The sequence below is a fragment of the Oryctolagus cuniculus genome, chromosome 4 (assembly GCF_964237555.1).
Source record: "Oryctolagus cuniculus chromosome 4, mOryCun1.1, whole genome shotgun sequence".
Classification (NCBI taxonomy): Eukaryota; Metazoa; Chordata; class Mammalia; order Lagomorpha; family Leporidae; genus Oryctolagus; species Oryctolagus cuniculus.
Genome location: NC_091435.1, coordinates 11,157,349 through 11,184,783, shown reverse-complemented (window position 1 = coordinate 11,184,783; position 27,435 = coordinate 11,157,349). Strand labels below are relative to the sequence as shown.

The following is a 27,435-nucleotide window of genomic DNA, read 5'->3' as shown; positions in this document are numbered from 1 at the left end:
GAGGAAGTCGCTGTGCACCTCCTGCCTCCAATCTCCCACCTATTAGTGAGGCCTGGAGTGCAGGGACTTGGAGGCCATCGCTGGGGGCTGCAGGTCCCCTCATATGCAGCTGCCTGGCCCCCAGGGGCAGAGCGGCAGAGGCGCTGTACACTGCAGGCTGTTGATGGCCTTGCAGGGGCTGTGTCCTGTGACTCCGTCCATCAAGACCCCAGGACAATGGTTGGAGTGACTGGCCAGGGACAGGACCCTGCTCAGCAGCGTGTGGCCACCAAAGGACACAACTCCTATCCGTCTCCCTTTTTCATACCAGCTGTCCTGACTCCAGCCCCCTGCCCCCTGGTTGAATAGCCCCTCTCGGCTACCTCTGGGAGCTGTACGCGTGATGGACGCCTGCGTCCCACCCTGGCCAGTCGGATTTAATCAGTCTGGGGTGCAGTGGGGACACTGCAATTCTTAAAAGCTCCCTGGAGTGCTCCATTGTGCAGGCAGACTCGGAGGCACGGCCGCGCTCTGTGCTACACGCGGCCGGCTCCGTGATCCGCCTGAAGTGCAGCCCACGCCTGCGCCAGAGCTCCGCCACGGTGCCTTCCTGCCCACTGTGGCCCACACGGTGGCCGTGACCTGCCCACGAGGAAGCTGGACCCACAGTGCTGCAGAACGGGGTTTACTTAGAGATGATGTCTGATTCAGTTCAAATGAGGCTGTTGGGGGCCCTCATCCAACTGACCCGAGTACGCATAAGAAGAAGAAGTTTGGCCCCAGAGCAGAGCAGGGATTGGAAAGCCAGAAGGAGGACTATGCAAGGACACATCCAGAAGATGCCCGTCTGCCTGCCAACGAGAGAGCCCTCAGGGGCAACTGGCCCTGCTGGCGCCGCGATCCGGGGCTGCGCGCTCCAGAACTGTCAAAATGTACCTCTGTCCTTGGAGCCGCCCGCTCTGGGGCACTGTTCTAGGCCTCCCTGGCAAACCATATCCTCCTGCTTCCCAGCAAGGCAAGACGACTCACCGTTAAGGGCAAGGACCCGGGGGCCACACTCCCTTTGCCATTTGAAAAACACAGCTTTGGCCGGCGCCGCGGCTCACTAGGCTAATCCTCCACCTTGCGGCGCTGGCACACAGGGTTCTAGTCCTGGTTGGGGCGCTGGATTCTGTCCCGGTTGCTCCTCTTCCAGGCCAGCTCTCTGCTGTGGCCCGGGGAGTGCAGTGGAGGATGGCCCAAGTGCTTGGGCCCTGCCCCCCATGGGAGACCAGGAGAAGCACCTGACTCCTGGCCTCGGATCAGCGCGATGCGCCGGCCACAGCGCACTGACCCCAGCGGCGATTGGGGGGTGAACCAATGGAAAAAAGAAGACCTTTCTCTCTGTCTCTCTCTCACTGTCCACACTGTCCACTCTGCCTGTTAAAAAAAAGAAAAACACGAGCCGGCGCCGTGGCTCAATAGGCTAATCCTCCACCTTGCGGCGCCGGCACACCGGGTTCTAGTCCCGGTTGGGGCGCCGGATTCTGTCCCGGTTGCCCCTCTTCCAGGCCAGCTCTCTGCTATGGCCCGGGAGTGCAGTGGAGGATGGCCCAGGTGCTTGGACCCTGCACCCCATGGGAGACCAGGAAAAGCACCTGGCTCCTGGCTCCTGCCATCGGATCAGCGCGGTGCGCCGGCTGCAGCGGCGGCCATTGGAGGGTGAACCAACGGCAAAGGAAGACCTTTCCCTCTCTGTCTCTCTCTCTCACTGTCCACTCTGCCTATCAAAAAAAAAAAAAAAAAAAAAAAAACAACTTAGCTTTATGTATTTGAAAGGGAGAGTGACAGAGAGAAAGAATTTGGGTCACTCCCCAAATGTCCTCAACAGCTAGGGTGGAGCCAGGCCAATGCCAGGAGCCAGGCACCCCATCCAGAGCTCCCATATGGGTGGCAGGGCCCAGGCACGTGAGCCATCATCCATTGCCTTCCCGGCTGCACTAGCAGGAAGCTGAGTGGAAGCGGGTAGCTGAGATTTGAACCATGCACTCTGATGTAGGATGCAGATGTTGCAAAAGGTGGCTTAACCCACTGTGCTGCAACAACCACCCCTTAAAGTTGTTTATTTATTTTAAATATGTGTTTGTGTATTTGAAAGGCAGAGCTACAGACACAGCACACTTTTGTCCATTGGTTCACTCCCCAAAATGGCCACAACAGCCGGGACCAGGCCAGACTGAAGCCAGGAGCCAGGAACTCCATCCTGATCTCCCATGTGGATGGCAGGGGTCCAAGCACTTGGGCCCTCTTCTGCTGCTTTCCCAGGCGCATTAGCGGGGAGCTGGATTGGAAGTGGAGCAGCCAGGTCTCCAAAGGGCTCTCAGTATGGGAGGCTGGCATTGCAGGTAGCAGCTTTACCTGCTATGGCACAATGCTGGCCCCTCTTTATGTATTTATTTTTTAATTTTTATTTGAAAGGCAGAGCAAGAGAGAGAGTTTCTCTACCATTTAACAACTGAGGCTTTGGTAACTTACCCTCTCCATGCCTCGATTTTTTTGTCTCGTCAATGGGGGAATGGGGAGCTTCAACTTAGGACTATGGGTGAAGACTCATATCCTCAAATCTGAGCGAGTTCACTGTAGGGCAGTGCGGCTGTGAGCGCCCAGTGGCACTCCATGTCAGTTCGCCTTACTCCCCACACCCCGCCTCCATCTCCCACACCCCTCCCCGGGTGCTTGGCGCCTGGCTCACCACACCCATCCATGCTCCCCGGAGCCTCCCCCCACCCATCCCTGCTGAAGGAAGACTGTCTCTGTCCAGCTCATGCTGCTACGAGAGATCCCAGCACTGGATGACGTCTATGGAAAAGAAGTAGATTTGGCTCATGGCTCCGGAGGCTGCAAAGTCAAGTCTGCAATCAAGGAACCGCCTCTGGGGAGGGGCGACCTGGCTGCATCACCCTGGGCAGAAAGCATGGTGTTGAGAGAGGCAGAGAGAGCAAGGGAAAAGGGGCTGAGTGCATCCCAGATGAGAGACCAGCCCCTCCCTACAGGGGTGGCATTGATCATCAGTGAAGGCTCAGCCCCACTGCCTGCAGGACACCGCAGGACCTGGGGCAGACTGCTGAACCCCAGCGACGCCCGGCTCCTGACCCCTCCTCCAGACCCCTGCGGTCAAAACTGCCTCCTTCCTCCAGCGCCAGTAAAAGTGGCATTTCCGTCCTAGCCCCTGGGTCTGCCTTCGTACCCCAGGGGCACCTGGAGCCCTAGGGATATTGCACACGGAGAGAAGGCACTCGGGAAGGGGACAGAAGCAAAGGTGGGGACATCGGTGGGGCCAGGAACCAGCTAAAGGAGGCACACGTCAGGGATCTAACATCGTGCCGGAGTCCCCATTTGAGTTGTGAAGCCGGGAGTGAGGTGCCGGCCCCACAGCGTCTTCGTATTTATGGGAGCTTACCGGATGACTGATCCCTGGAAGGAGTTTGGTTTTCCCCTTTCTCAGCCATCATTGAAGTGCCTGGGAGACCGGATTCCCCTTCTTGGATAAGGCGAAGTTTGCCGGGGAGCTTTGCTGTTCACGCTTCTGAGTGTGGCTCCGTGGAAGCAACCAGAGACCCCCAGGACACGGCACCACGAGGCTCCAAGACGGGCCCCAGTGGGAGGCCGGGCTCAGGTACACACAGGCATCGGGGTCTTTGGTGCTGTTGGAGGCATTCCCCAACCCGCGCTGCGCTGCGCCGTGCTCCTCCGTGCCCGCTGGGTCTCCAGACCCTGCAGTAAATCAAATCGTAAGGATTCACAGCTCTGAGGTCTCAACCTGATGCCCTTTAAGGAGTGCATGCAAGCCTGCAAGTATCAGTCGGCCTGGGACGCTGGCGCCTCCAGCCGGCTGCAGGGACCCGAACCCCTTCTCCATCACTGGAGCCCAGCACAGGGGCTGCTCGACAGCAGGGGCCACAGCTCCATTGCTCCAGGACCCCACAGCAGAGTGGAGAGCTGCGGTGTGTGACCAGAGAGATTCTTCATCCCCTGTCACATGGGCTACCTCTGCTTTTCCTACCCGCTGAGGTCGAGGAGGGTGCCGTTAGACCGACTCCACCCTCCCCAGGCGAGTCGGGTGCAGTCCTGGGGGTGCAGGAGAGCCTAGTATCTTAGGGAGAATCCTGCAGTGTAGACAGGGGCTCTGGGAGGGAGCCCAAGGACTGTGCCTCCTGCCCACTGGGCACCATTCAGCAGGGGGCTGTGGGCTGAATGTCCCCAGACGTCGGTCTCTCCTCTCCCTTAGGTGGAATTCCACTGCCCGGCTTCTGTGTTGCCTGCCATCCTGGTCCTCCCACGTGATTTTGTTTCCAAAATGACTTGGCATCATGGCCTCCACGAGCCGCCCCTGCAGGCTTCCCCTCTGACCTCCCACAGCGCTTCCCATGCTTGCTCACGCCGATGCCCCCACCCCCATGATGGCCTTGTCCCCACCGAAACTCATGCTGAGGCTCAAAGTCTCCACGCAGCAGCACTGAGAAGGCGGGGCCTCTGCGGCAAGTGGTAGGGTCACAGGTTCACCAGCTCAGGAGAGATCAGTGCCCGCCTCCCGGGAGTGGGTTGGGTCTCACAGGACCCCATCAGTCCAGCGAGAGAGTGGGTTGCTGAAAAGCAGGTATGGCCTTCTCGGTCCACTCTCTTCCTTCCTCCTGCGCCATGTGGCCTCCGCCTGTGCAGCTCTGTGCTCTCACACGTGCACCTGCCGCGAGATGCCATCTGCTGTATTGTGACCCAGTCCGAGGCTCTTCCCAGATGCGGCCTCCAGAACTGTGGGCCACAATAAACAGATGTTCTTTTTTTTTTTTTTTTAAAGATGTATTTGATTTATTTGAAGAGCAGAGTGATGGAGAGAAGGAGACATGGAGATCTGCTATCCGCTGGCTCACTCCCCAAATGGCTGCAACAGCCAGGGCTGGGCCAGGAGCCTGGGACTCCACTCAGGTCTCCCATTGAACTCAACCCACTGCCCATATGGGCTGTCGGCATCTCAGGGGGCGGCTTAACCCCTGGCACCAGAATGCTGGCTTCAACTCTTTCTTTATAAAGTACCTTCTGGGGGCTGGCGCGTAGCATAGTAGGTTAAGCCCCCGCCTGCAGCACCAGCGTCCCACATGGGTGCTGGTTCCTGTCCCAGCTGCTCCTCTTCCTATCCAGCTCTCTGGTTATGGCCTGGGAAAGTAGCAGAAGATGATCCAAGTACTTGGGCCTCTACATCCACATGGGAGACCTGGAAGAAGCTCCTGGTTCCTGGCTTTGGATCAGCCCAGCTCCAGCCGTTGTGGCCATTTGGGGAGTGAACCAGCAGATGGAAGACCTCTCTGCCTCTTTCTCTCTCTCTTTCTCTGTAACTCTGCCTCTCAATTAAATAAATGAACTTTAAAAAAAAAAAAAAAGTACCTTGCAGGCCAGTGCTGTGGCTCACTAGGCTAATCCTCCACCTGCGGCGCCGGCACCCTGGGTTCTAGTCCTGGTCGGGGCGCCGGATTCTGTCCCGGTTGCTCCTCTTCCCGTCCAGCTCTCTGCTGTGGCCCAGGAGTCCAGTGGAGGATGGCCCAAGTGCTTGGGTCCTGCACCTGCATGAGAGACCAGGAGGAAGCACCTGACTCCTGGCTTCGGATTGGCACAGTGCGCTGGCTGTGACGCACTGGCCATGGTGGCCACTTGGGGGGGTGAACCAACGGAAAAAGGAAGACCTTTCTCTCTGTCTCTCTCTCTTCACTGTCTAACTCTGTCTGTCAAAAAAAAAAAAAAAAGTACCTTGCAGTGGGCTCAGACAGAGGGCCTCTCCAAGGAGCCCTCTGCAATAAGAGCTCTGCTTTTATATAAGCTTCATTTATTTATTTTTATGTATTTGAAAGACAGATTGACAGAGAGAGAGAGAGAGAGTAAAAGATCAACCCCCAGGTATGGGTCAGGCCAAAGCCAGAAGCCAGGAGTTCCATCTGGGTCTCCCATGTATGTGACAGGGGTCTTAGCACTTGAGCTGTCACCTACTGCCTCCCAGAATGAGTATAAGAAGGAAGCTGGATCAGAAGCAGAGGCAGGGGCCGGCGCCGCGGCTCACTAGGCTAATCCTCCACCTAGTGGCGCCAGCACACCGGGTTCTAGTCCTGGTTGGGGCACTGGATTCTGTCCCGGTTGCCCCTCTTCCAGGCCAGCTCTCTGCTGTGGCCAGGGAGTGCAGTGGAGGATGGCCCAAGTGCTTGGGCCCTGCACCCCATGGGAGACCAGGAGAAGCACCTGGCTTCTGCCATCGGATCAGTGTGGTGCGCCGGCCGCAGCACGCTGGCCGTGGTGGCCATTGGAAGGTGAACCAGTGGCAAAAGGAAGACCTTTCTCTCTGTCTCTCTCTCTCTCTCTCACTGTCCACTCTGCCTGTCAAAAAAAAAAAAAAAAAAAAAAAAAAAAAAAAAAAAAAGCGGAGGAGGCCTCAATCTCAGGCACTCCGATGTGGGAAGTGGGCATCCCATCTGACGGCCTTACCCACTGCACCACAATGCTTGCCCCGCAGACCCCCTACTTCCCTGCGTGTCTGTGGCTCCACCATCCACAGAGCTCACTGGCCCATTCCTTCATGTTCACTATTTTTTTTTTAAAGATTTTTCTATTTGAAAGGCAGAGCAAGAGAGAGAGGGAGAGACACAGAGTGAGAGAGAGGGGGATCTCCCACCCACTGGTTCACTCCCAAATGGCTGCAACAGCTTGGGTTGGTCCAAGCCAAAGCCAGGAGCCAAGAGCTCCATCCTGGTCTCCCACATGAGTGGCAGGCACCCTAGTGCTTGGACCCCCTTCTGCTGCTTGCCTAGGTGCATAGCGGGAAGCTGGATGGGAAGCAGAGCAGCCAGGACTTGAACTGGCCGTCTGACATGGGACATGAGTGTCACGGGCCACGGCTTAACCAGCCGTGCCACAACACTGGCCCCAGACGCTGTCTATTTTTAACCGAGTTTTCCTGCTGAGCCTGCCCCGAGGACAAGGACAGTATTTTGCTTTTTGCTGTGTCTCTTGGACTTCATAGGAACTTACTACATATTTCTTGGCCACTTTGCTGTGTATCTTGGCCCTCTTCTGACAAGAAAGGGGCCTGGTTGTTTGCTTTGCTCAGCGTCCAACTTGCTGTGGGGTTGGTTTGGCTTCCAGCATTCTGCCTTGGGTTGGGAAAGGCAGGATGGCGCCCGTGGATAGGAGCCAAGTTCACCTGTCACCCTAAATGCTCCTGTAGCCTTTGAAATGTTACAGTATGGGGAGGGGGGAAGGTGGTCTTCAAGGAGTTCCTGGCAATACACATTAGGAGAAAGCTATGCATGGATCGAGAAATATTTTGTGTCCAAGTAGACATTTTAGTTCCACTTTGCATGAGTTTTCTTTGAGTCACCCTCATCCGCCCGTGTGCATTGTCCGACTTGGTGAGCAGATGCGTGACCCGAGCTGAGCTAGCCCTGGGAGCGACAGTGGAGGAGACCAGGTGCCACTGTTTTGGGGAGAGTTCCCCCCACTTTTCTTCAGAGCTCCAGACTCCAACTGCAGCTCTCTCCATGTTGTCGCTGTGTCGTGCGTGGACGGGGCATTGCGTGTGGGCTGCTGGGGAGGGGGATGTTGGTAACTGGCGGAGGCGGGGGCAGTGTTACTGCAGCTGCCCGCGGATGTCACAGAGCCCCTGAAGTCCCATCCTTGCACAGCCGTGTCCGTGCCAGCTCATCTGCTGTCCGTTAGCCTCCCTCTCGTGCCTTTGCAGGGCGAGGGAGACGGCAGCTGTGTGCATTCCCGGCGCCCAGCGGGGGCGAGGTGCCGCATCCCTCCACCCCTGAAGACAGCGCTCTTGGTGGAAATGTCTTGCCCCAGCTTTGAATGGTGGAGTCTTAAAAACCTCAGGGCTTTTCTAAATATTAGATTCTCAGGAGAAGGATCTGGCATTCCCAGGCAGGAATTTTTCAAAATAGCCATGAAAGTGGCTTGGAAAGACAATTCCAAGCCAGCGTGGCTGGCGCAGCCTGCAGGAGTGAGTCCCCCACCAAACCTGTGCTTTCTGTTGTGTGCTGGGTCCAGGAAAGGCCAGCAGGGTCACCCCCTTCCTCCCTGCACCGCCACGGGATGGAGTGCGTTAGGGCTGGCAGCCCCGCCTCACTCAGTGCCCCTCAACCCCCCCCCCCCAGCCCTGGCTTGGGGTTTACGGAGCTGCCCCAAGCAGGACATCAGGTGACAGCCCCAGGTACCTGACATTCCTGGACCAGTGGCCCAAAGTTCCCATGGCCCATCCCAGTGTGCTGTGGCTCTGCCTCTGAGCTGCATGGCAGCTGGCACCATGTCCAACTCAGACACTCAGAGGAGCGGCTGAAACCCAGAGCGAGTTGGTCACCTGCCTTCACAGTCCTTGTTTCCAGGCACTCTGAGGCTGTCTCCCAGCCACCCCTTACCGCAGAGTGTAGCGGGGTCTGGGTAACAATGCTGGTGTTTCTCCATGGGGTGCTGTTGGGGTTCGGGGCGGCCCATCCTCTGTCTGGTACCTTGCAGGTCGTCTAGCAGTTCGAGCCCAGCCTGGCAAATACCGACAGCCACTTTGTCATTAAGACAGCCAAGAACACACTCTCAGCCCTGGGGCATGGCAGGTGCTGTAGGACCGTCACAGGAGAGAAGTTGTGGGGTTCCTGTCTTCATGCAGGACATGAGACAGAGAGCAAAGTGATAAGGTTTTATTTGGGACAGGGCATCCGTCAGAACGGAAGGGATGGAGAGAGAGTGCCCGGTCGCTCGGACTGCGGGAGAGTGAGGTTACGTGGTTGAATGGAGAGAACACACCTGGGCAGGCCAGGCAGGTAGCTCAGCGGAGAGCAGAGAGCTGCGTGCACAGTCTTTGTTTGGACGCCGGGGTTTATGGGGAGTCTCTTTACCAGCCCCCCCACTTCTCCTCCAGGACAAAGCGCTTGTTGGGTGTATATAAGAAAAATTCCTCTCCAGGTTTACCACTGAGGTTGCCAGACAGGGGAAGTCTTGCTGGCCTTGGCCAAGGGGCTCCCCCCTGGGGTGCCGGCCTTGGAGGAAGGATGCTTATCTGGGACTGCCTGGCAGGTTATCAGGGCCTGGGCAGGACTTGGAAATGTAAAATGCTGGGCTTCTGCAGGCTGATTTCTAACTTCCTACCTAACAGGACCTTCCACCTAGGCCGGGAGACTTCCAATCTCAACCTGGTGGCAGGGTGGGAGGAACCCTCAGTGCAGGGACACAGGGACAGGGCAGGAACCCAGGCTTCTCAACTGTACCCTGGGCAGTGGATGCCTTTCTCCGTCCATCCTGCATCCCCAGCCCCCGGCCCAGTCGGCTGCAGACTCGTGGGAAGATCTCAGGAAATCACTTGTGGAATGAATGAATGAGGTCCATGAGCAGGACACAAGGCCCCCGAACCCAATAAATGCGTGTGCAACACGGGAGTGTGTGTGTTGTGTGTTTGTACACGAGCGTCCATCAGGTCCTCCAAAGGCATCGTGACCTCAGGGACATTCAGATGACTTGTCCAACTAGTGACCGCCCCGGCCTGGCATTTGCGTTACCACCCTGTGTTTGTGTATTTAGAACTACTGCTCGCTGCCAGATTTCTGTTTTTAAAGATTTATTTGTTTGTTTGAAAGGCAGAGTTAGAGAAAGAGACAGAGAGAGAGAGAGAGAGAGAGAGAGAGAGAGAGAGAGAGATCTTCCATCTGCTGGTTCACTCACCAAATGGCCACAACAGCCAGGGCTAGGCTTGGGGCAAAACCAGGAGCCAGGAATTCCACGCTGGTCTCCCATGTGGGTGGCAGGGGCCCAAGGGCTTGGCCATCTGCTGCTGCCCTCCCCAGGCCAGCAGCAGGGAGCTGGATTGGAAGCGGGGTAGCTGGGACTTGAACTGGCGCTCATATGAGATGCTGGCGTCACAGGCAGCCACTCAGCCCTGCGCACCACAACTCTGGCTCCTCGGTGCCTGATTTTCAATATCCCTGCAAAGGGCACATCCGGGAAACTCCTGAGGGGCCGCTTCTGTAAGAGGCACCCAGGTACCATCACACAAGGGCTCACTGGGCCCTGGAACAAGCAATGGCCCGAGGCCAGGGGCCCTTGCCTCACTCACAGGAGAACAGAGTAGAAATAAGGCAGGAATTGGCTATGTTCCCCACCACCATCTCCGAACTTGAGCGCTTTCTGGGTGAGAAGTCAAACAAATTGGTGATGTCACTCAGCTTCCCTGAATGAGTTGAGCAATGGTGACTCCCTTCCGCGCTGGGAGTTCCTTGTTGATGCAGCTGTTTTAATAAAAGACCGTCAACGCCCTGAGTCAGGAAGAACAGCAGGGCCATGCTGGTGGCGCAATGGGGCACAGGGCCCTAGAGCGGATCAGACACAGCCTCAAGCCGTGCAGAGGTTCTCGCACTTGCCTGTGGCCCCAGGGAACCGTAGCCCGGCTGCAGAGGGCTGTGAGCAAAGGCTGTTGGAGGGGTTACCACGGCGGTGATTCATGCCTCCTGCTTGTCCTGCATCCTGGGGTGCGCCTGTCCCTAGAAAGGGTGACTGGCCAGGGCAGGGGGCTGGAATTAAGCTCTTGAGCACTTACCAAAAAGTCTATGATCCCATTTACCCCAGAAGGATCATTTTATTTGCAGAAGCTTCTAGCACAGAGACTTGAGCAGTCAGAACCCAGGTACCCCACCCCCCAGCAGGGGGAGGAGGAGAAGCTGATAACTGAGGAACCCCTGGGAGGCCAAGGCAGGCTTCTAAACCACGGAGAGCTTGTTACATCGCAGGTTCCCCGCCTCCAACCCCAGGTATGCGACTCAGCAGGGGCCTGATCATTTGCTTCTCCAGCCCGGTCCAAGAGAGACTGCACCTGCCCTGTGGGAATCAACCACACTGGCCCCAGTAGGGCTTTTTTTCACTGTGCTCCATCACGCCCCCTTGTGGGGAGAGGCGGGGATGAGAAAAAGAAGTGAATGGAACTCAGCACCGCCACAGTAACTGGCAATCAGGAAGATAAGTTGGGAGACCACTGGCCCGGAGGAGGTGGGCCCAGGCCTGTATGTGAGGTCTCCTGAGAACTGAGCCTCCCCACGTCTTATTCTACGGTGCCTGGGGCAGGGATAAGCTGTGCACATTTGAAACAAACGAGCACCCAGCTGAGTTAAATGAGCAGAGTCTAGGGTAGGCACTCTCTCAGGGTTTTCTTTCTGGCGGCCTTGGCCTTGGTGGCAGGCGCTGCTCAGCTTCCCCAGGGGCCGGCAGCAAGTGGCCTTGTCTAGGACTTTTTCCACCACTGTCTGGATACGCCCCACATTTTTTAAAAATTTTTTTATTTTTATTTTTGATTTATTTGGAAGTGGGGGGGGGTTAGAGAGAGAGAGAATTTTCCATCCACTTGTTCACTCCCTAAATGGCTGTGACAGTCAGGGCTGGCTGAGCCAGGCCAAAGCCAGGAGCTGGGAGCCCCATCCGGGTCTCCCACATGGGTCCAGGAGCCCAAGCACTTGGGCCATTTTCTGCTGCTTTCTCAGGCGCATTAGCAGGGAGCTGGATCGGAAGCAGAGCAACTAGGACTTGAACCTGTGTTATATGGGATGCTGGTGTCATAGGTGATGGCTTAACCTGCTGTGCCACAGTGCTGGCCCCAGGATATGCCCCATCTGAAAGGCAGAGCTACAGAGAGGGGGAGGGAAAAAGATAGAGAGGGAGGGAGAAATCAGTCTTCCATCTACTCATTCACTCCCCAAATGGCTGCAATCACCAAGGCTGGGCCAGGACGAAGCCGGGAGCCAGGAACTTCATCTGGGTCTCCCATGTGGGTGCAGGGGCCCTTGTACTTGGGCCATCTTCTGCTGCTTTCCCAGGCACATTAGCAGGGAGCTGGATTGGAAGTAGAGCAGCCAGAACTCGAATCAGCACCCATATGGGATGCTGGCATTGCTGGCGGTGGTTTAACCAGCTATGCCACAGCGCTGGTTCCAGGTACACCTCACATTTACCTGGTCCCTGGGCCCATCAGGATTCTCAGCATACGCACCTCATCCTCCCAAAACCAGTCTTGTGTAACCTGATGTCCCCCTGTGGCTTGAGGCCAACAGTACTGGTCAGGGGTAAGAGTCAGCTTCTGGGGTCCGTGTCTCAGGGCTCGGCTCCTGTCTTAACCACTGCTTAGCTGAGATACTGGGGGTGAGTCAACCTCTATAAACCTCAGTTTTCCCATCTGTATGATGGGGATAATTATAGATTAACAAATGCGCTTTGAAAGCAATCATCATTGGGCAACTCTTAGCACAGCTCTTTTGTCCTCAGGAAAGTATGGCCAATTGTTACTAATTATTCTAACATTATTTTAGTGTGTTTTAAAGCATTTAGTTATTTATTTGAAAGGCAGATTGACAGAGAGAGAGAGAGAGATTCTATCTGCCGGCTCACTCTCCAAATGCCACAACAACCAGGTCTGGGCTCAGCCAAAGCCAGCAGCCAGGAGCCAGGAACTCCCTCCTGGTCTCCCACGTGGGTGGCAGGGGCCCGAGCCCTTCCATTATCCACTGCCTTCCTGGGTATGTTAGCAGGAACCTGGATAGAAAGTGGAGCAGGCAGGACTGGAGCTGAGCTGCAATCTGATTGGACGCTGGCGTCACAAGCCGTGGCTTAACCTGGCACCTATAAAATGCAGGGATACGGATCAGGAGTGTGTGGCCTTTGCTACTTTCTATGGCTTCATAACAAAAGGCCCCCAGCTGGGGGGCTTGAAACAACAGGAATTTGTAGTCTGAGATAAGGCGCAGGCAGGGCCCTGTCCTGGGCACTGTCTGGCCTCTGTCCTGGGCGCTGTCCGGCCTCTGTCCTGGGCGCTGTCCGGCCTCTGTCCTGGGCACTGTCTGGCCTCTGTCCTGGGCACTGTCCGGCCTCTGTCCTGGGCGTTGTCTGGCCTCTGTCCTGGGCGCTGTCCAGCCTCTGTCCTGGGTGCTGTCTGGCCTCTGTCCTGGGCGCTGTCTGGCCTCTGTCCTGGGCGCTGTCTGGCCTCTGTCCTGGGTATTGTCTGGCCTCTGTCCTGGGCGCTGTCTGGCCTCTGTCCTGGGCACCATCTGGCCTCTGTCCTGGGTGTTGTCTGGCCTCTGTCCTGGCTGCTGGCTTGGCTGTCATTCCCGTGCTGCTTGCCTTACAGACCCATCAGTCTCATCTCTGCTCTGTCGTCACCCGGTGTCTCCCTGTGTCCATCTCTGTTTTTAGAAGGGCTCACGGCTCACCCAAATAGAGTATGACCTCATGTTAACTTGATGACATCTGCAAAGACCCCCAGTCCCCAGCCAAGGTTGCTCTCCAGGTCCGGGAGGTTAGTAGGATGTTAGCACATCTCTCATGGGAGAACAGTGGAGCGTGCCACACCGCCGGCCTGCACTGAGGCACCTGACGACAGGTGCATTTTTCCCCTTGTACATCTTCTCCCAACTCCTCCAGGCCGCGCGTGCCCCAGGTGTGAGCCATTTCCACCGCTCTGCTGCGGCTCCGAGTCTGACGCCGGTCTTTGGTGAGAGGCAGCCTCACCGTGGGCTTCCACAGCCTGGGACTGAATGGCCGCCACTGATTGTGTCTTCCAGGGTGTTCAGACTTGCATCTCCTGGATATGTTGACCCCGACGGAGAGAAAGCGACAAGGCTACATCCACGAGCTCATTGTCACCGAGGAGAACTACGTGAATGATCTGCAGCTGGTCACAGAGGTGAGCGCAGCGCTGGGTGCTGGGGGGTGGGCACGGGCAGGGGGCGCGGGGAGGCAGGCGGGAGCCTGGGGTGCACCTCTGCGCCTGGGACCCCAGTTCCGGGGGAGAGCCTTCCCCGGGAGAAGCAAATCAGACTCTGAGCCGTAGCCGACGGGCGGAAATGGCTCACACCTAGGGACACGCGCGGCCTGGAGGAGTCGGTGGAAGATGTACAAGGGGCAAAACGCAATGAAAAGATAAGCTTCCTGTGGTGGGAGGGAAGTCTGACATCCGGGCAGAGCTCTCCCAGGGAAGCCACTTTCAGGTGATGCCACAGAGGTGGTCCCGTCACGCCCCTGGCCCCTGGTCATGGGGTGGCCACCTGGCTGCTTGGGGTCACTCCTGGTGCCCCTTGCCCCTGCCATGCGCAACCTGCCACTGGGAAGGTTTCCTCCCACGTGCCCGGGAGCCCCCTGGCCTGTTCTGTGCTCCCAGGGAACCTCAGCAGGACCTTGGGCCCCACGTCCAGAGGATGAGGAGATGCAGAACTGGGCACCCCCACTTTCCACTAGCTCCTCCCCTGATTCACGTAGGAGCTAAAAGGATCTGCAGAGCTGGGGCTGATGGCCGATCTACAGCTTGAAAAGTACTGTGGCAGTTTCGAAGCCCCCCAAACCCCGCCCGCCACGATCGCAAACCATCACAAGCCAGCCCACTTCATATGAGGGGCTTAGCACCCAGGAGAGACTTGGCTGGGCTGGCCCGTGTTGGGGGGAGTACAGGAAGAGTTGCTGGCCCCCAGGGCTACACTAACTCATGGACGGCACTGGTGCAAACTCGAGACACTTGTCTGTAGTTACCTATACGTTGGAGATGTCTGGAATGTGTCACTCCCTTAGATAGGACACCTTTGTGCAGTGTGGGTGAGGACAGAGCTGTAGAGTCGGTCCCTGAGGTCACCCAGGGTCACCCAGGGTAGCGCTGCTTGGAAGAGGCCCTGCTGCGCTGGGCTGTTCCCCTGCCGCATGCCTGGGGCTTTGTGCACGTTCTCCGGGAAAGAAGGGAGGGGCAGCCACACCCTGGCGCACCTCTAAATCCCTCCTCCATGCGTCCTGGCCTCCCCCTCTTCTCACCGCCCCAGCGGGCAGGAGAGATGGCCCAGCCTGCCTGCAGAGGTGGCCCAGAATGCCCAGTCGCGTTGGAGGAGAATGGGGCTGGCCTCCCTGTGCACCTGCTGGGGCCCCTCCTGCCCGGCAGAGGCGGCGGCCCCGCCCTTGCTCTGCCGCGGGGGGAGTGCGCGCGCGCCTGTTTGAGTGGACCGCTAACTGTTTGCTTTCTGAACTGCTCCGTTTTCTGCATCTGTAGATCTTTCAGAAACCCCTGATGGAGTCTGAGCTGCTGACAGAAAAAGAGGTTGCTATGATTTTTGTTAACTGGAAGGAGCTGATTATGTGTAATATCAAACTACTGAAGTAAGCCTCTCCTCTCTAATCCCCAGCCTCGCTCGCCTCCCCGCCTCACACACTAGCCCTCTGTGTGTCCCGTGTGTCCGTCATGCATGCGTTTGCTTCTGCCTTCTGTCTGCCCTGCTGCCCACGTCCACTCACTAGTGCCATTGCCCCCGCGTGCCTCCTGCTTTCCCCAAACGCACCCCACCCCGCCCCCAAAATTGTCCCTGGTGGAGAGGAAATCGCCAGGGTGGCCAGCTCTGGATCCCGATGCCTGCTGGTCCATCCTGGGCACAGGGCGGTGCCCTCACCCCAGTGCCTGCCCTCGGACCCGGTTTCCCGCGAGAAAGTGCTGGCCTCTTGAGACATCCTGTGCTCCTGTAGATGGAGACGTGCGGGGCTGTCCACGCCTCCCATGAGAACGCCCAGAAGCTGGCCTGGGGCTGTCTGTATTTTATTCTCGTTTTTGTCCACAGAGGCAGCTGCAGGGCCAGGAGTAGGACATGGGTTTGGATCCCTGCTCACTGCCCATTCTCTCTCTCTGAAGATTTTATTAATTAATTAATTTTTTAAAGATTCATTTTATTTATTTGAAAGACAGAGTTACAGAGAGAGGTAGAGACAGAGAGAGAGGTCTTCCATCCTCTGGTTCACTCCCCAGATGGCTGCAACGGATCCAAAGCCAGGAGCCAGGAGCTTCTTCCGGGTCTCCCACGCTAGTGCAGCAGGGGCCCAAGGACATGGGCCATCCTCCACTGCTATTCCAGGCCATAGCAGAGAGCTGGATGGGAAGAGGAACAGCTGGGACTAGAACTGGCACCCATATGGGATGCCAGCACTTCAGGCCAGGGCATTAACCTATTGCGCCACAGCGCCAGCCCCAAGATTTTATTTATTTGAAAGGTAAAGTTACAGATAGTGAGAGGGCAAGACAAAGAGAGGTCTTCCAAGCCCAAATAGCTGCAACGGCCTGAGCTGTGCTGATCCAAAGCCAGGAGCCAGGAGCTTGCTTCTTCCTGGCTCCCATGTGGATGCAGGAGCCCAGGGACTTGGGCATCTTCCACTGCTTTCCCAGGCCACAGCAGAGAGCTGGATGGGAAGAGGAGCAGCCGGGACTAGAACCGGCACCCATATGGGATGCCGGCGCCACAGGAGGAGGATTAAATCACCCCAGGGAGCGCCTTCCAATTCTAACAACAACGATAATAAAAATGTTAATAAACCGCACCATAATCTGTGTGCGCTAGACCCCTGTTATACTGCACCTGCCAGAATGCGGGTTAAGTCCTGGTCTCCAGGGACGTGCGACCCCAGCCGGGGGCAAGGACCCTCACTCCCTCTCCCGGGTGAGAGTGAAGTGCAGCCACCCCGAACCTGTGTCCAGTCCCACTGTCCAGTCCTGGTCATCGGGAAGCTGCTGTTTCCTAAGAACGGTCCCTCAGGGGCTCACCTTGTCGGGCTGTGTGCTGGGGAGGGAGGAGGGCTGGAGAGAGGAGGTGGGGAGAGACGCACCTGCAGAGAGGCAGCTCTCTGGCCTGGGAGTAGGGGACCTATAGGTACTAAACTGAAAACCTTGGAACACAGGGTTTTTAAATAGACACTAAAGTTTCCTTTTGGAAAACAAAAACAAAAACAAAAACTATAAGTTAAAAACCCCTAGGTGGAGGAGGGGAAGGTATGTCTGATGTCCCTTAGAGAGGGGGCCCTGCCCATCCATCAAGAAGCTGGTGCGGGCCGGCGCCGCGGCTCACTAGGCTAATCCTCTGCCTGTGGCACTGGCACCCCGGGTTCTAGTCCCGGTCGGGGCGCTGGATTCTGTGCCGGTTGCTCCTCTTCCAGGCCAGCTCTCTGCTGTGGCCCGGGAGTGCAGTGGAGGATTGCCCAAGTGCTTGGGCCCTGCACCTGCATGGGAGACCAGGAGGAAGCACCTGGCTCCTGGCTTCGGATTGGCGCAGTGCACCAGCCGTAGTGGCCATTTGGGGGGTGAACCAATGGAAGGAAGACCTTTCTCTCTGTCTCTCACTAACTCTGCCTGTCAAAAAAAAAAAAAAAAAAAAAGAAGAAGAAGAAGAAGAAGAAGAAGAAGAAGCTGGTGCCGGCAGCCATGTTGGTTCCCCCCACCCTGCTTCCGATGCTTCTCCCTGCTCCTGGCCGGGAGCCGCCCTTGCTGGGAACGGGCCTGCGCACTGCCTCCTCCTCTGAGCTCCGACCTGCTCCCCAGCACCAGAGCTAGGACTTGAGCCCTGCTGTCACAGCTGGGGAAACCGATTTTAGAAAGACGAGTGACTCGGCCAAAGTCGCACAGTAGGGGGCTGCTCTGTGGAAGACGCCCAGGGTCTGCGGGTTGGGGATTTCACCCAGCCCTGCCCCCAGTGGGGCAAACGTGGAGCTAGTCCAATATCCCAAAGTTTTTGTTCATGTTCCAGCATCTTCTAACTTATTTGGGGCAGGCACTTGGGCAGGTAACTCCCCCGTTATTTTAGCTCCACAAGGCATCCAGCAGGGTCATTCCAAGGGGTGTGGGGTCCCGTGTACACCTGCCTGGCTGGCCATCATGGCACAGACGTGCACCTCTGTTTCTGATCCCTCCCTGTCACAAGGTCCCTTTCTTTGCCTCTGCTCTGTTGATCACCTGGTGAGCTATTTTGGGTAGACTGGTTAGTGTGTTTCATCTTCCAGATAAAATACACTGTTTAAGATTTATTTATTTCTTTGAAAGCATGAGTTACAGAAAGAGGGAGAGAGAGAGGGAGAGAGATATCTTCCACCTGCTGGTTCACTCCCCAGGTGGCCATAACAGCCAGAACTGGGCCAGGCTGAAGCCAGGAGCCTGAAACTGCATCCAGGTCTCCCACATGGGTGCCAGGGACCCAAGCATTTGGGTCATCTTCCTCAACTTTCCCAGGTACATTAGCAGGGAGCTGAATCGGGAGTGGAGCATCCAGGATTTGAGCCAGAGCTCACGTGGGATACCAATGTTGCAGGCTGCAACCTAACCCACTCTGCCACAAGGCTGGCCCCTGGGATAGAGAATTTAAGGCAGATTTATGGGAATGCCAGTGAGCTGCCCCATATCTACCACTTCTGGTCCAAGGATCAGGATATGCCCCTTGGATCTGGAAGAGGAAACAGGATGTATCAAACAAATAAAATAATAAAGAAAATGAAAATAAGAGGGGCTGACTGTGGCTACTGATGATGCCTCTGGTTGGGTTAGAATAACTGGTAGGGAGCTTAGGGCTGAGAAATGTGATAAACAGGGCAGGGCAGAAAGATCTATAATGTTTTTGTATATTCACAGCCCAGGTACAGGCCCCTCAGGCCAGCAGTCAGAGGGAGCAGCAAAGTTGGAGCAGGAGTAAGGGAGGGGAGCCAGCTCAGGTGTTGGGAACTGTTTGTTCTCTTTCTTTTTTTCCCAAAGAAACCTTTTATTTAATGAGTACAAACTTCATAAGTACAACTTTAGGAGTAGTGATTCTTCCCACAAAACCTGCCCTTCTACTTCCACTCCAACCCACTTTCTCCTCCCTCTCCCATTCCCAGTCCATTCTCCATTAAGATTAGTTTTTATTTAACTTTATAGAAGACCAACTCTATACTAAGTGAAGATGTCAACAATTTGCACACACACACAATATAGAAAACTGAGAACAAGTTTTACAGTTAATTCTCATACCACTCATTGAAGACAAAGGTCCTGCATGGGGAGTAAGTGCACAGTGACTCCTGTTGTTGATTTAACAATTGTCACTCTTATGTATGACGTCAGTGATCACCTGAGGCTCTTGACATGAGCTGCCTAGGCTATGGAAACCTTTTGATCCACATTCTCCATCAGTATTTAGACAAGGCCATAAGCAAAGTGGAAGTTCTCTCCTCCCTTCAGAGGAAAGTACCTCCTTCTTTGATGGCCCCTTCTTTCCCCTGGGGTCTCACTCACAAAGATCCTTCATGTAGAACATTTTTTGCCACAGTGTCTTGGCCTTCCACACCTGAAATGGTCTCATGGGCTTTTCAGCTGGACCAGAATGCCTTAAGGGCTGATTCTGAGGTCAGAATGCTATTTAGAATGATTTTTATTCTATGAGTCTGCTGTGTGGACTGCTTCCCATGTTGGAACATTCTCTGCTTTTTAATTCTATCTATTGCTATTACCAGATTCTTGATCTTATTACATGATCCTTTTAACACTTAGTTCTGTCTATATGATCAATTAAAAACTTAATGTGGTCACTTCAACACTTAAGATGACATTATTACTTAATAGGATTTGGAGTCCTATGGCAAGTTTTGTTTTCTTTTTATCAAGATCCTTTTTATATTTTTTAAGATTTATTTATTTATTTCAAAGGCAGAGTTACAGAGAAACAAGTAGGGAGAGAGAGAGAGAGAGAGAGAGAGAGAGAGTTCTGTCCACTGGTTCATTCCACACAATGGCCAGGGCTGGGCCAGGCTGAAGCCAGGGGTCTGGAACTCCATCTGAGTCTCCCACGTGGTGCAGGGGCCCAAAGCACTTGGCCATTTGCTGCTGCATTCCTAGGCACATTAGCAGGGAGCTGTATTGGAAGTGGAGGAGCCGAGACTTGAACCAGCACCCATATGGGATGCTGGCGTTGTAGGTGGTGGTTTAACCTGCTACACCTACAAGCCCCTTTTCTAATCCCCCTTCTGGGGATGAGTGATGGGGAGAGAGAGAGAAAGGAAGAAAATGCTTCTCCAACCACCAAAAAAATGTTTTCCTTAAATGTAAAGTACGTGACTCACCTTCTTTTTAACTAAAGAAGAACAGACACTGTTTTATTTTATTTAAGCAGAACATAAATGAAAATAACAATTAAAAATCTACCATGGGTGGTAAGGACAGGCTGTGTTGTAGACTCCCCCTGCCATGCTGGGTCCGCTCAGGGCAATTGCTGGCATGGGGAGGGGGCAGGAAGTGGGGGTTGGGATTGGGTCACAGCATGCAGGCCAAGAGGTAGGTGTTCAGCTCAGGTCAGGAGTTGGGGGCAGAGCAGCTGGGGTGGGGAGGAGGGGGCAGAGCAGCTGGGGTGGGGAGGAGGGACAGAGCAGCTGGGGTGGGGAGGAGGGACAGAGCAGTTGGGGCGGGGAGGAGGGGACAGAGCAGCTGGGGTGGGAGGAGGGGACAGAGCAGCTGGGGTGGGGAGGGGGGACAGAGCAGCTGGGGTGGGGGGGAGGGACAGAACAGCTGGGGTGGGGAGGAGGGGGCAGAGCAGCTGGGGTGGGGAGGGGGGAGGAGGGGACAGAGCAGCTGGGGTGGGGAGGGGGGAGGAGGGGACAGAGCAGCTGGGGTGGGGAGGAGGGAGGAGGGACAGAGCAGCTGGGGTGGGGAGGTGGTGAGCACCATGTCTGTTTCCCACCTGTAGCCTCCAGACTCCTACCTGGATTCAAAGGTGCTCTGTCTCCTGTTAACTATTTTTTAAAAAAAGCATTTATTTATTTGAAAATCAGAGTTACACAGAGAGAGAAGGAGAGGCAGAGAGAGAGAGAGGTGTCTTCTATCCGCTGGTTCACTCCCTAATGGGCTGTAACAGTAAGAGCTGAGCTGATCCAAAGCCAGGAGCCAGGAGCTTCTTCTGGGTCTCCAATGTGGGTGCAGGGGCCCAAGGACTTGGGCCATCTTCTTCTGCTTTCCCAGGCCATAGCAGAGAGCTGGATTGGAAGTGGAGCAGCCAGGATGTGAACCGGTGCCCACATGAGATGCTGGCACTGCAGACAGTGGCTTTAACCCTCTGTGCCACAGCGCCAGCCCCTCTCCTGTTAACTCTGTGACTTTGGTCAAGTCCCCAATTTATGTGTGCCTCAGTTTCTCCAAAAGGAGAGATGATAATAAATACTATTGAGAGGAACTTTAAAAATCCATGAAAAATTGAATTTTTAAAAATTTTATTTATCTAAAAGAGTTATACACACACACACATATACACACAGAAGGAGAAAAGAAGAGAGATCTTCCATCTGATGGTTCATTCCCCAGATGGTCACAACAGCTGGGGCTGGGCAGGTGGAAGCCAGGAGCCAGGAATTTCTTCCAGGTCTCTCACATGGGTGGCAGGGGCCCAACCACTTGGGCCATCTTCCATTGTCTTTCTCAGGCCATTAGCAAGGAGCTAGATTGGAAGTGGAGCAGCTGGGACTCTAACCGGTGCCCATATGGGTGGCCGGCATTTAGCAGCCATGCCACAAAAACACCAGATCCTGAAACATTGAATTAAAAGATAACTTTAGGGGCCGGCACTGTGCACAGTAGGTTAATTCTCTGCTTGTGGCACTGGCATCCCATATGGGTGCTGGTTCTAGTCTCACCTCCTCCACTTCTGATCCAGCTCTCTGCTATGGCCTAGGAAGGCAGTAGAAGATGACTGATGTGCTAGGGCCCCTGCACCCACGTGGGAGACCAGGAAGAAGCTCCTGGCTCCTGGCTTTGGACCTGCTCAGCTCCGGCCATTGTGGCCATTTGGGGAGAGAACCAGCAGATGGAAGACCTCTGTCTCTCACTCTCTCTGTAATTCTACTTCTCAAATAAATAAATAAAATTTTTTTAAAAAAAGATAGCTTTGTTTGAGTGTCAAAATTTTGAAAGCCACGCATAGTATTTTCCTAATATACATTTTCCGTGAACTTTTTGAAGGCTTCTGCTTTGTAGTGAGAAGCACTGGACACGTGGGAAGCCCTGACAAATGCTGGCTCCATGCCTGCCCCTGGCAACACAGACTCCAGAGAGTCAGCAATACTCGTACCAGCACCCAGCCTTGGGGGCCCTTTGACGTGTTCGTGAGCTGATCACTCACCCTTGCGGCTCAGGATGTCCCATCTGGGACCCTGTCTGTAGGGTTACAGATGGGATCGCCTCGGGCCTGTGGCTGCAACCACTGAGTCCCTTGCCCCCCCCCCCCGCCCGGTGACACCCCCAGATTGTCAGAAGTCTGGCCGGTACAGCTAGGAGGCCCTTAACTGAACCTAAGCAGGGCCTGGTCCTTAGCAACCTGGGCCTTGGTTCTGAGCCCGCCTTCTGGGTGGGCATCCTGTGTCCACGGTGTCGCCCTCCAGAACCTGGGAACTGACCTAACCTCCTCAAGTGGCCATCCCCAGGTGGTCTTCCTCCTCCCTTTTCCTGGTCTCCTTCATTGTCTGTTTTTAAAGAGAAGAGACTGAAAGCACTTTCACTCTCTTGCAGAAAAAAACTGATAGAGGTTTCTTCTTGTTCCCACCCACAAGAAATGAGTAACACAGTCATTCAGGGGCTCAGCCCCCAAAGCACGTGGTGACATCATCCTTGCACTAGGGGGGCTATTCCTCACCAGCCAACTGGTGGGCAGTGGCCTTTAGGTCAACCCAAGCACACCACACTGCTGCCACCTCTGATCGCAGTGCCACCACCCAGCGCCATGCTGAGACCACCTATTTCTGTGTCCGTGCAGTTTCTCTCCTTGGCTTGCCCAGTCCAAGGGCTTTTTATTTTTTTTAGAAAAAAAAAAATGGAGGAGAAACAAAAGAAAATTATCTGAATTCTTAAAGCCTAATACTGATATTGTACAGCCTCTTTGCCTATGTAATTCTCCAACCTGACCGCGAAAGCAGCCGAAGTGATAACCTCCAAACCTTATGTTGAAATTGTGTACTAGACCATCCGGTTCCATCTGCCTATCCATGTAGCCGTCCATCTGTCTGTCAGTCCGTCCACCTGGGATCACTAGGGTAGAAGAACACACTCCTGGCCTCGCCTGCAATGGCTGTGCCCTTGGAGTACATTGCCATCCTTGCTGTGTAGCGCTCAGAGCTCAGCCTTCTCCCAGACGCCGGTGCTCAGGGGTTGCACGTTCGAGGTGGACAGATGGATGCATAGTCCTGGCCGTGATGGTCTCAAGCACTCAGACCTGGCAGCCCGTCCAAGGCCTCGTCCCAGCTTCCAGGCCGTGCAGTGTTTGGGGTCACTGGCCCATTATCCGAGCCACAGCCTGCTCTTCTCAGACCTCTGCAATCTAGTTGACTTCCAATTAGCCACAGCAACGACTCAGCGAATGGCAGAGAGAATTCAAACACCCATTTGCACTTGGCTGTGCGGAAACAAAAAGGGATTATTTTTTCTGTGGCAGTTGATTTTTCATCTTAATTATGCCCTGATTAATCTGAAAATGAGCTTTCCCACCCCCTGGCAACCGCGGCTTTCCTGGAACAGTAGCATCCCGGGAAACGGGCTCAGTGCTCTGCACATCAGCCCGGGACTCCCACCATGGGTTGGCCATGAAATGAGACATCAACACAGGGATCCCATCCGCATGAGTCCTGATTTCCCTGTGGGAAAGAACTGTGGCAAACAGCCACCGCGCCAAAGCCCAGTGACCCGGTGTGTGTCTCTAGCACTAGACTCAATTTCGCCTCTGTTTCTTGTCTCCTGAATAGATCCCTTAGTGGCCCTCCGGTCTGCGTCCCTCGCACACATTCTACACGTTTCTGTGCCGGGCGGGGGCGGGGGCGGCGCGATGCCAGGAGGGGGCTCACCTCCCGTGGTTTCCGTGCAGGGCGCTGCGGGTCCGCAAGAAGATGTCTGGGGAGAAGATGCCGGTGAAGATGATCGGCGACATCTTGAGCGCCCAGCTGCCGCATATGCAGCCGTACATTCGCTTCTGCAGCTGCCAGCTCAACGGAGCCGCCCTGATCCAGCAGAAGACGGACGAGGCCCCGGACTTCAAGGAGTTTGTCAAGGTAAGGGGCCCAGGCTGTCCCCGGCGGGGCCCTCTTTGGGCAGCTGGGTGTGTGAGGGGCCTGGAGGGGACGGGCAGCCCCAGGCATCTCCAGGGGTCCTTTCCCAGGGGTCGGTGGTCTGACTTGGACCCACGGGAGCTTTCCCGTCTCATTTGCTGGCCCAGGCGGGCCTCGGGGTTCCTCCCCCATGTGCTCTGAGCACCCTCGGTTCCCTGCAGGGCTCTGCCCTAATCCTGCAAGATGGAATGTCTGGAGCCCTGGGGCTCCCTTGTTCCTCTCCCACTTGCTTCTGCCTGATGGGTTCAAGCTCCCAGCAGCCCACGGGAGTCAGTGTGAGACAGGATGGCAGGGCCTGGAGAGCCCCGTGTCCATTAGGAAACATTTGGAGAGAGGGTGCCAGTGTCCCTGGAGCCCTCAGCCCTGGGCCTGAAGCCCTGGGACCCGATCTTGGCCAGAGTGGGTCCCTGCTGGCCACACCACACCATGCAAACAGCCCTCCCCTTGTCCACTGGGGAAAAAAAAATAGGAAGAGAATAAAACGACGTCCACTAACCAGGTGCGTTTTGCTGAGTCAGCAGCAAGCCGGCCTTTGCACCTCTTGTTCCTGGGGCACAGGCCGCTGTCACCTCCCCAAGAATCGTGTTTGTGGAATCCTCACTGTGAGGTGTACGTGTGGTCAGGGCCTCATGGAAGCCTGCCGTCCACTTGTAGGTGGGATGTGCATGCGGCTGGGTTGCCGGTTGCCATGGGGATCTGGGGGTTTCAACCAGGGGCCAGCTCTGGACACAGCATTGGATGGACTTAAACGCCATGGGGAAACCTTGACACTAGCCCTGGCTGGGGCAAGGGGCTTCTTGTCTTCCCCGTCCCCTCTCCTCCCGCCCTCTCCCTGCCTCGTCGTGGCAGGACATCAGTGTGCCTTGTCCCTGGAGTGATGGACCAGGCACTGGTGAGTTTCAGGTCTGGGGGCTCCAGCCAGTGGCACTCAGCCAGACCTGAGCTTTCAAGAGCTGAGTCACCGCGGCGTCCCTGGGACTTGTAGACAGGGCACAGAGGATTCTTGTGCCCCAGAGGGGTTAGCAGGGACAGGCAGAAGCCGTGGGCGGAGCGAGGCAGGGGGCCGAGGGTGGAGAGGAACCAGAGGCCTGGAGACTGCAGTCTGGGTACCACCCCTGCTCTTCCCGGCCCGGTCTGGGCCTCGCAGAGGCATGGGCGACCCCACCCGAAGCCAGACTCTGCGAACCAGACCTTGCAGTCTCTCGAGGACCGGGGGGCGTTTTTTGTTCTGACCGCGCAGTCCTGTGACTTCCCGTTCCCTGGAATGTTGGAAAGCTCGCGCGGAACTCCGCAAGCAGCCGCACGTCCCGAGGAAGTGACACGGAGTGTAGACAGCCCAGCTGAACCCTGGGGGACGGGTCTCGGCAGCGGGCCTCCAGTTCCCTATCTGGAATCTGCCTTCACCAGTCCGGCCCTCCAAGCCTGGGTGCCTCGGTTGTCACCCAGATGGAATGAGACAGTGCGTGGGTGGGGAGTGCTGAGCCGTGTTAGTGTTGTTGATGTCACCAGCTTTGCCTCTTGCAGATTTCCTAAGTGCATTAAAAAACCAAACCAAACCAAACCAAACCAAAACAAAACCAAAAACCCCTCTTATTTCAGAGACTGGCAATGGAGCCCAGATGTAAAGGGATGCCTCTTTCCAGTTTTATACTGAAGCCCATGCAGCGGGTGACAAGATACCCCCTGATCATTAAAAATGTAAGTACCCACGGTGCCTTGGTAAGCGGGAGGGCGGGACAAGGTCCCCCAGCCGACACACCTGGGAGCTGGTGCGTGGACATCGTAGGTCAGTGCTGGGGTCACCTGCCGGGAACTTGGAGAGGAAGGTGGGTTAGCCAGAGAAGAGCTGAGAGCGTACAACCTCCAGATGTGCAGCCGAGTGGCTTCTCCCTCCAAGTCACCGGAGGAGAGCTCCCTTCCCGATTCTTTTCCCATGGAGACCCAGTGTGCCTCTAGGCCTGACTTGCCCAGCAGGAAAGAGAGAAAGAAACACGATTCCTGCCAGCCGCCTTTGGAAGGCCACCGGGAGGCACCCTGTGTGAGGCGATTGCTTCTCTTCTGCCCCTTCGAGAAAGCCAGTGCAAAGACAAGAAGAAAGTTGGGGTTCTGGTGTCCCCCCCAGAGCACCATGAGCACACTGGCCCTGTGACTGCATCACCCAGGGAGGATGGTCCCTGGAGAGCGGTTGCGGGTCTGGTTCTTTTTCATGGAGGATGGTCTTTAGAAACCCAAGTGTGGCCCTGATGTGCTCATGGCTACTGAGGTGTCAGAGCTGGGGAATACATGTAAGTATATTCACGCACACACACACACACATTTACATGTGTGTACTCATGCATTTGTATTTATTTCCAGACCAGTCTAGGGTGTGTGTTAAACCCATGAACTCACACCGATACCTGCTATTCTAATCTGTTACCACAAAATGCATTGCAGTCTCGCCCTTTCTTTTCTTGCCTTTTTCAAGATTTATTTATTTATTTGAAAGGTGGGAGCTACAGGGAGGGAGAGGCAGAGGCAGAGAGAGAGAGACAGAGAAGTCTTCTATCCGCTGCTTCACTCTCCCAAATGGCCAGACCGAAGCCAGGAGCCGGGAATATCTTCCAGGTCTCCCCCATGGGTGCAGGGGCCCAAACACTTGGGCCATCTTCTGCTGCTTTCCCAGGCACATTAGCAGGGAGCTGGATTGAAGCTGAGCAGACAGGAGTGGAATGGGTGCCCACAGAGGATGTCGGCGCCACAGGTGGTGGCTTAACCGGCTACAACCCAGGGCCTGCCCCTCGCCATTTCTGTATTTGCAACTCTACACTATGAGAAACCTGACTCTCATTATGCTCCATATGTTTACTTAGTTGTTCAGCCTCCTTATTTGTAGCACATCTCTCCCACATGAGCCATCTCCTTAGTTCAGCCTCATTGCCATTCTCCCAAAATAGACTGTGAGCGCTTCTGTTAAGTTCAATAATTAGTTTTGAAAGAAGCCTTCCCTCTCTCCCAACTCCACACTTACTATTTAATTCGCTGAATGCTTCTTTTTATCTCCTTCAATCAGTTTGAGTGCAAACTGATGTTGAAAGCAAGCTTTTAAAATAGGTATCCTAGGCCTAGCCAATGGGGAGGAAAACAGAAAAGAACCAAGAAGCAAAAGTACTAAAAAGGAAAAGAGAAGCCATCATGATTTGTGCAAGTGCAACTGCTGCTCTCCAGAGCCCGCAGGAGAATGTCTGAAAGATGGCTGAGGTTAAGAGAGAATGGAGGGGCCGATGGAGAATGAGGGGCTGTGGTGTAGTGGCTAAGCTGCTGCCTGCAGTGCCGGCATCCCGTATGGGCGCAGGTTCATATCCTGGCTGCTCCTCTTCCAATCCAGCTCTCTGCTGTGGCCTGGGAAAGCAGTGGAAGATGGCCCACGTGCTTGGGCCCCTGCACCCACGTGGAAGACCTGGAAGAAGCTCCTGGCTCCTGGCTTTGGATCAGTGCAGCTCTGGCCGGCCATTACGGCCAACTGGGGAGTGAACCAGCAGA

At 55.4% G+C, this 27,435-nt stretch overlaps 1 protein-coding gene across 9 annotated transcripts in view; it reads left to right on the top strand.

The window, feature by feature from the left end:
- The window catches only part of ITSN1 (intersectin 1), a 222,353-nt gene that overhangs the window by 178,369 nt on the left and 16,549 nt on the right, over positions 1-27,435 (top strand). For 8 of the 9 annotated variants that reach the window (XM_051833603.2, XM_051833602.2, XM_051833606.2 and 5 more), the window contains 4 exons: positions 13,584-13,705; positions 15,050-15,156; positions 23,673-23,856; positions 25,513-25,611. In XM_051833603.2, the coding sequence (XP_051689563.1) occupies positions 13,584-13,705; positions 15,050-15,156; positions 23,673-23,856; positions 25,513-25,611 (512 nt within the window). The remainder of the gene's footprint in view (positions 1-13,583; positions 13,706-15,049; positions 15,157-23,672; positions 23,857-25,512; positions 25,612-27,435) is intronic. The other variant, XR_007914559.2, reaches the window with a different exon arrangement.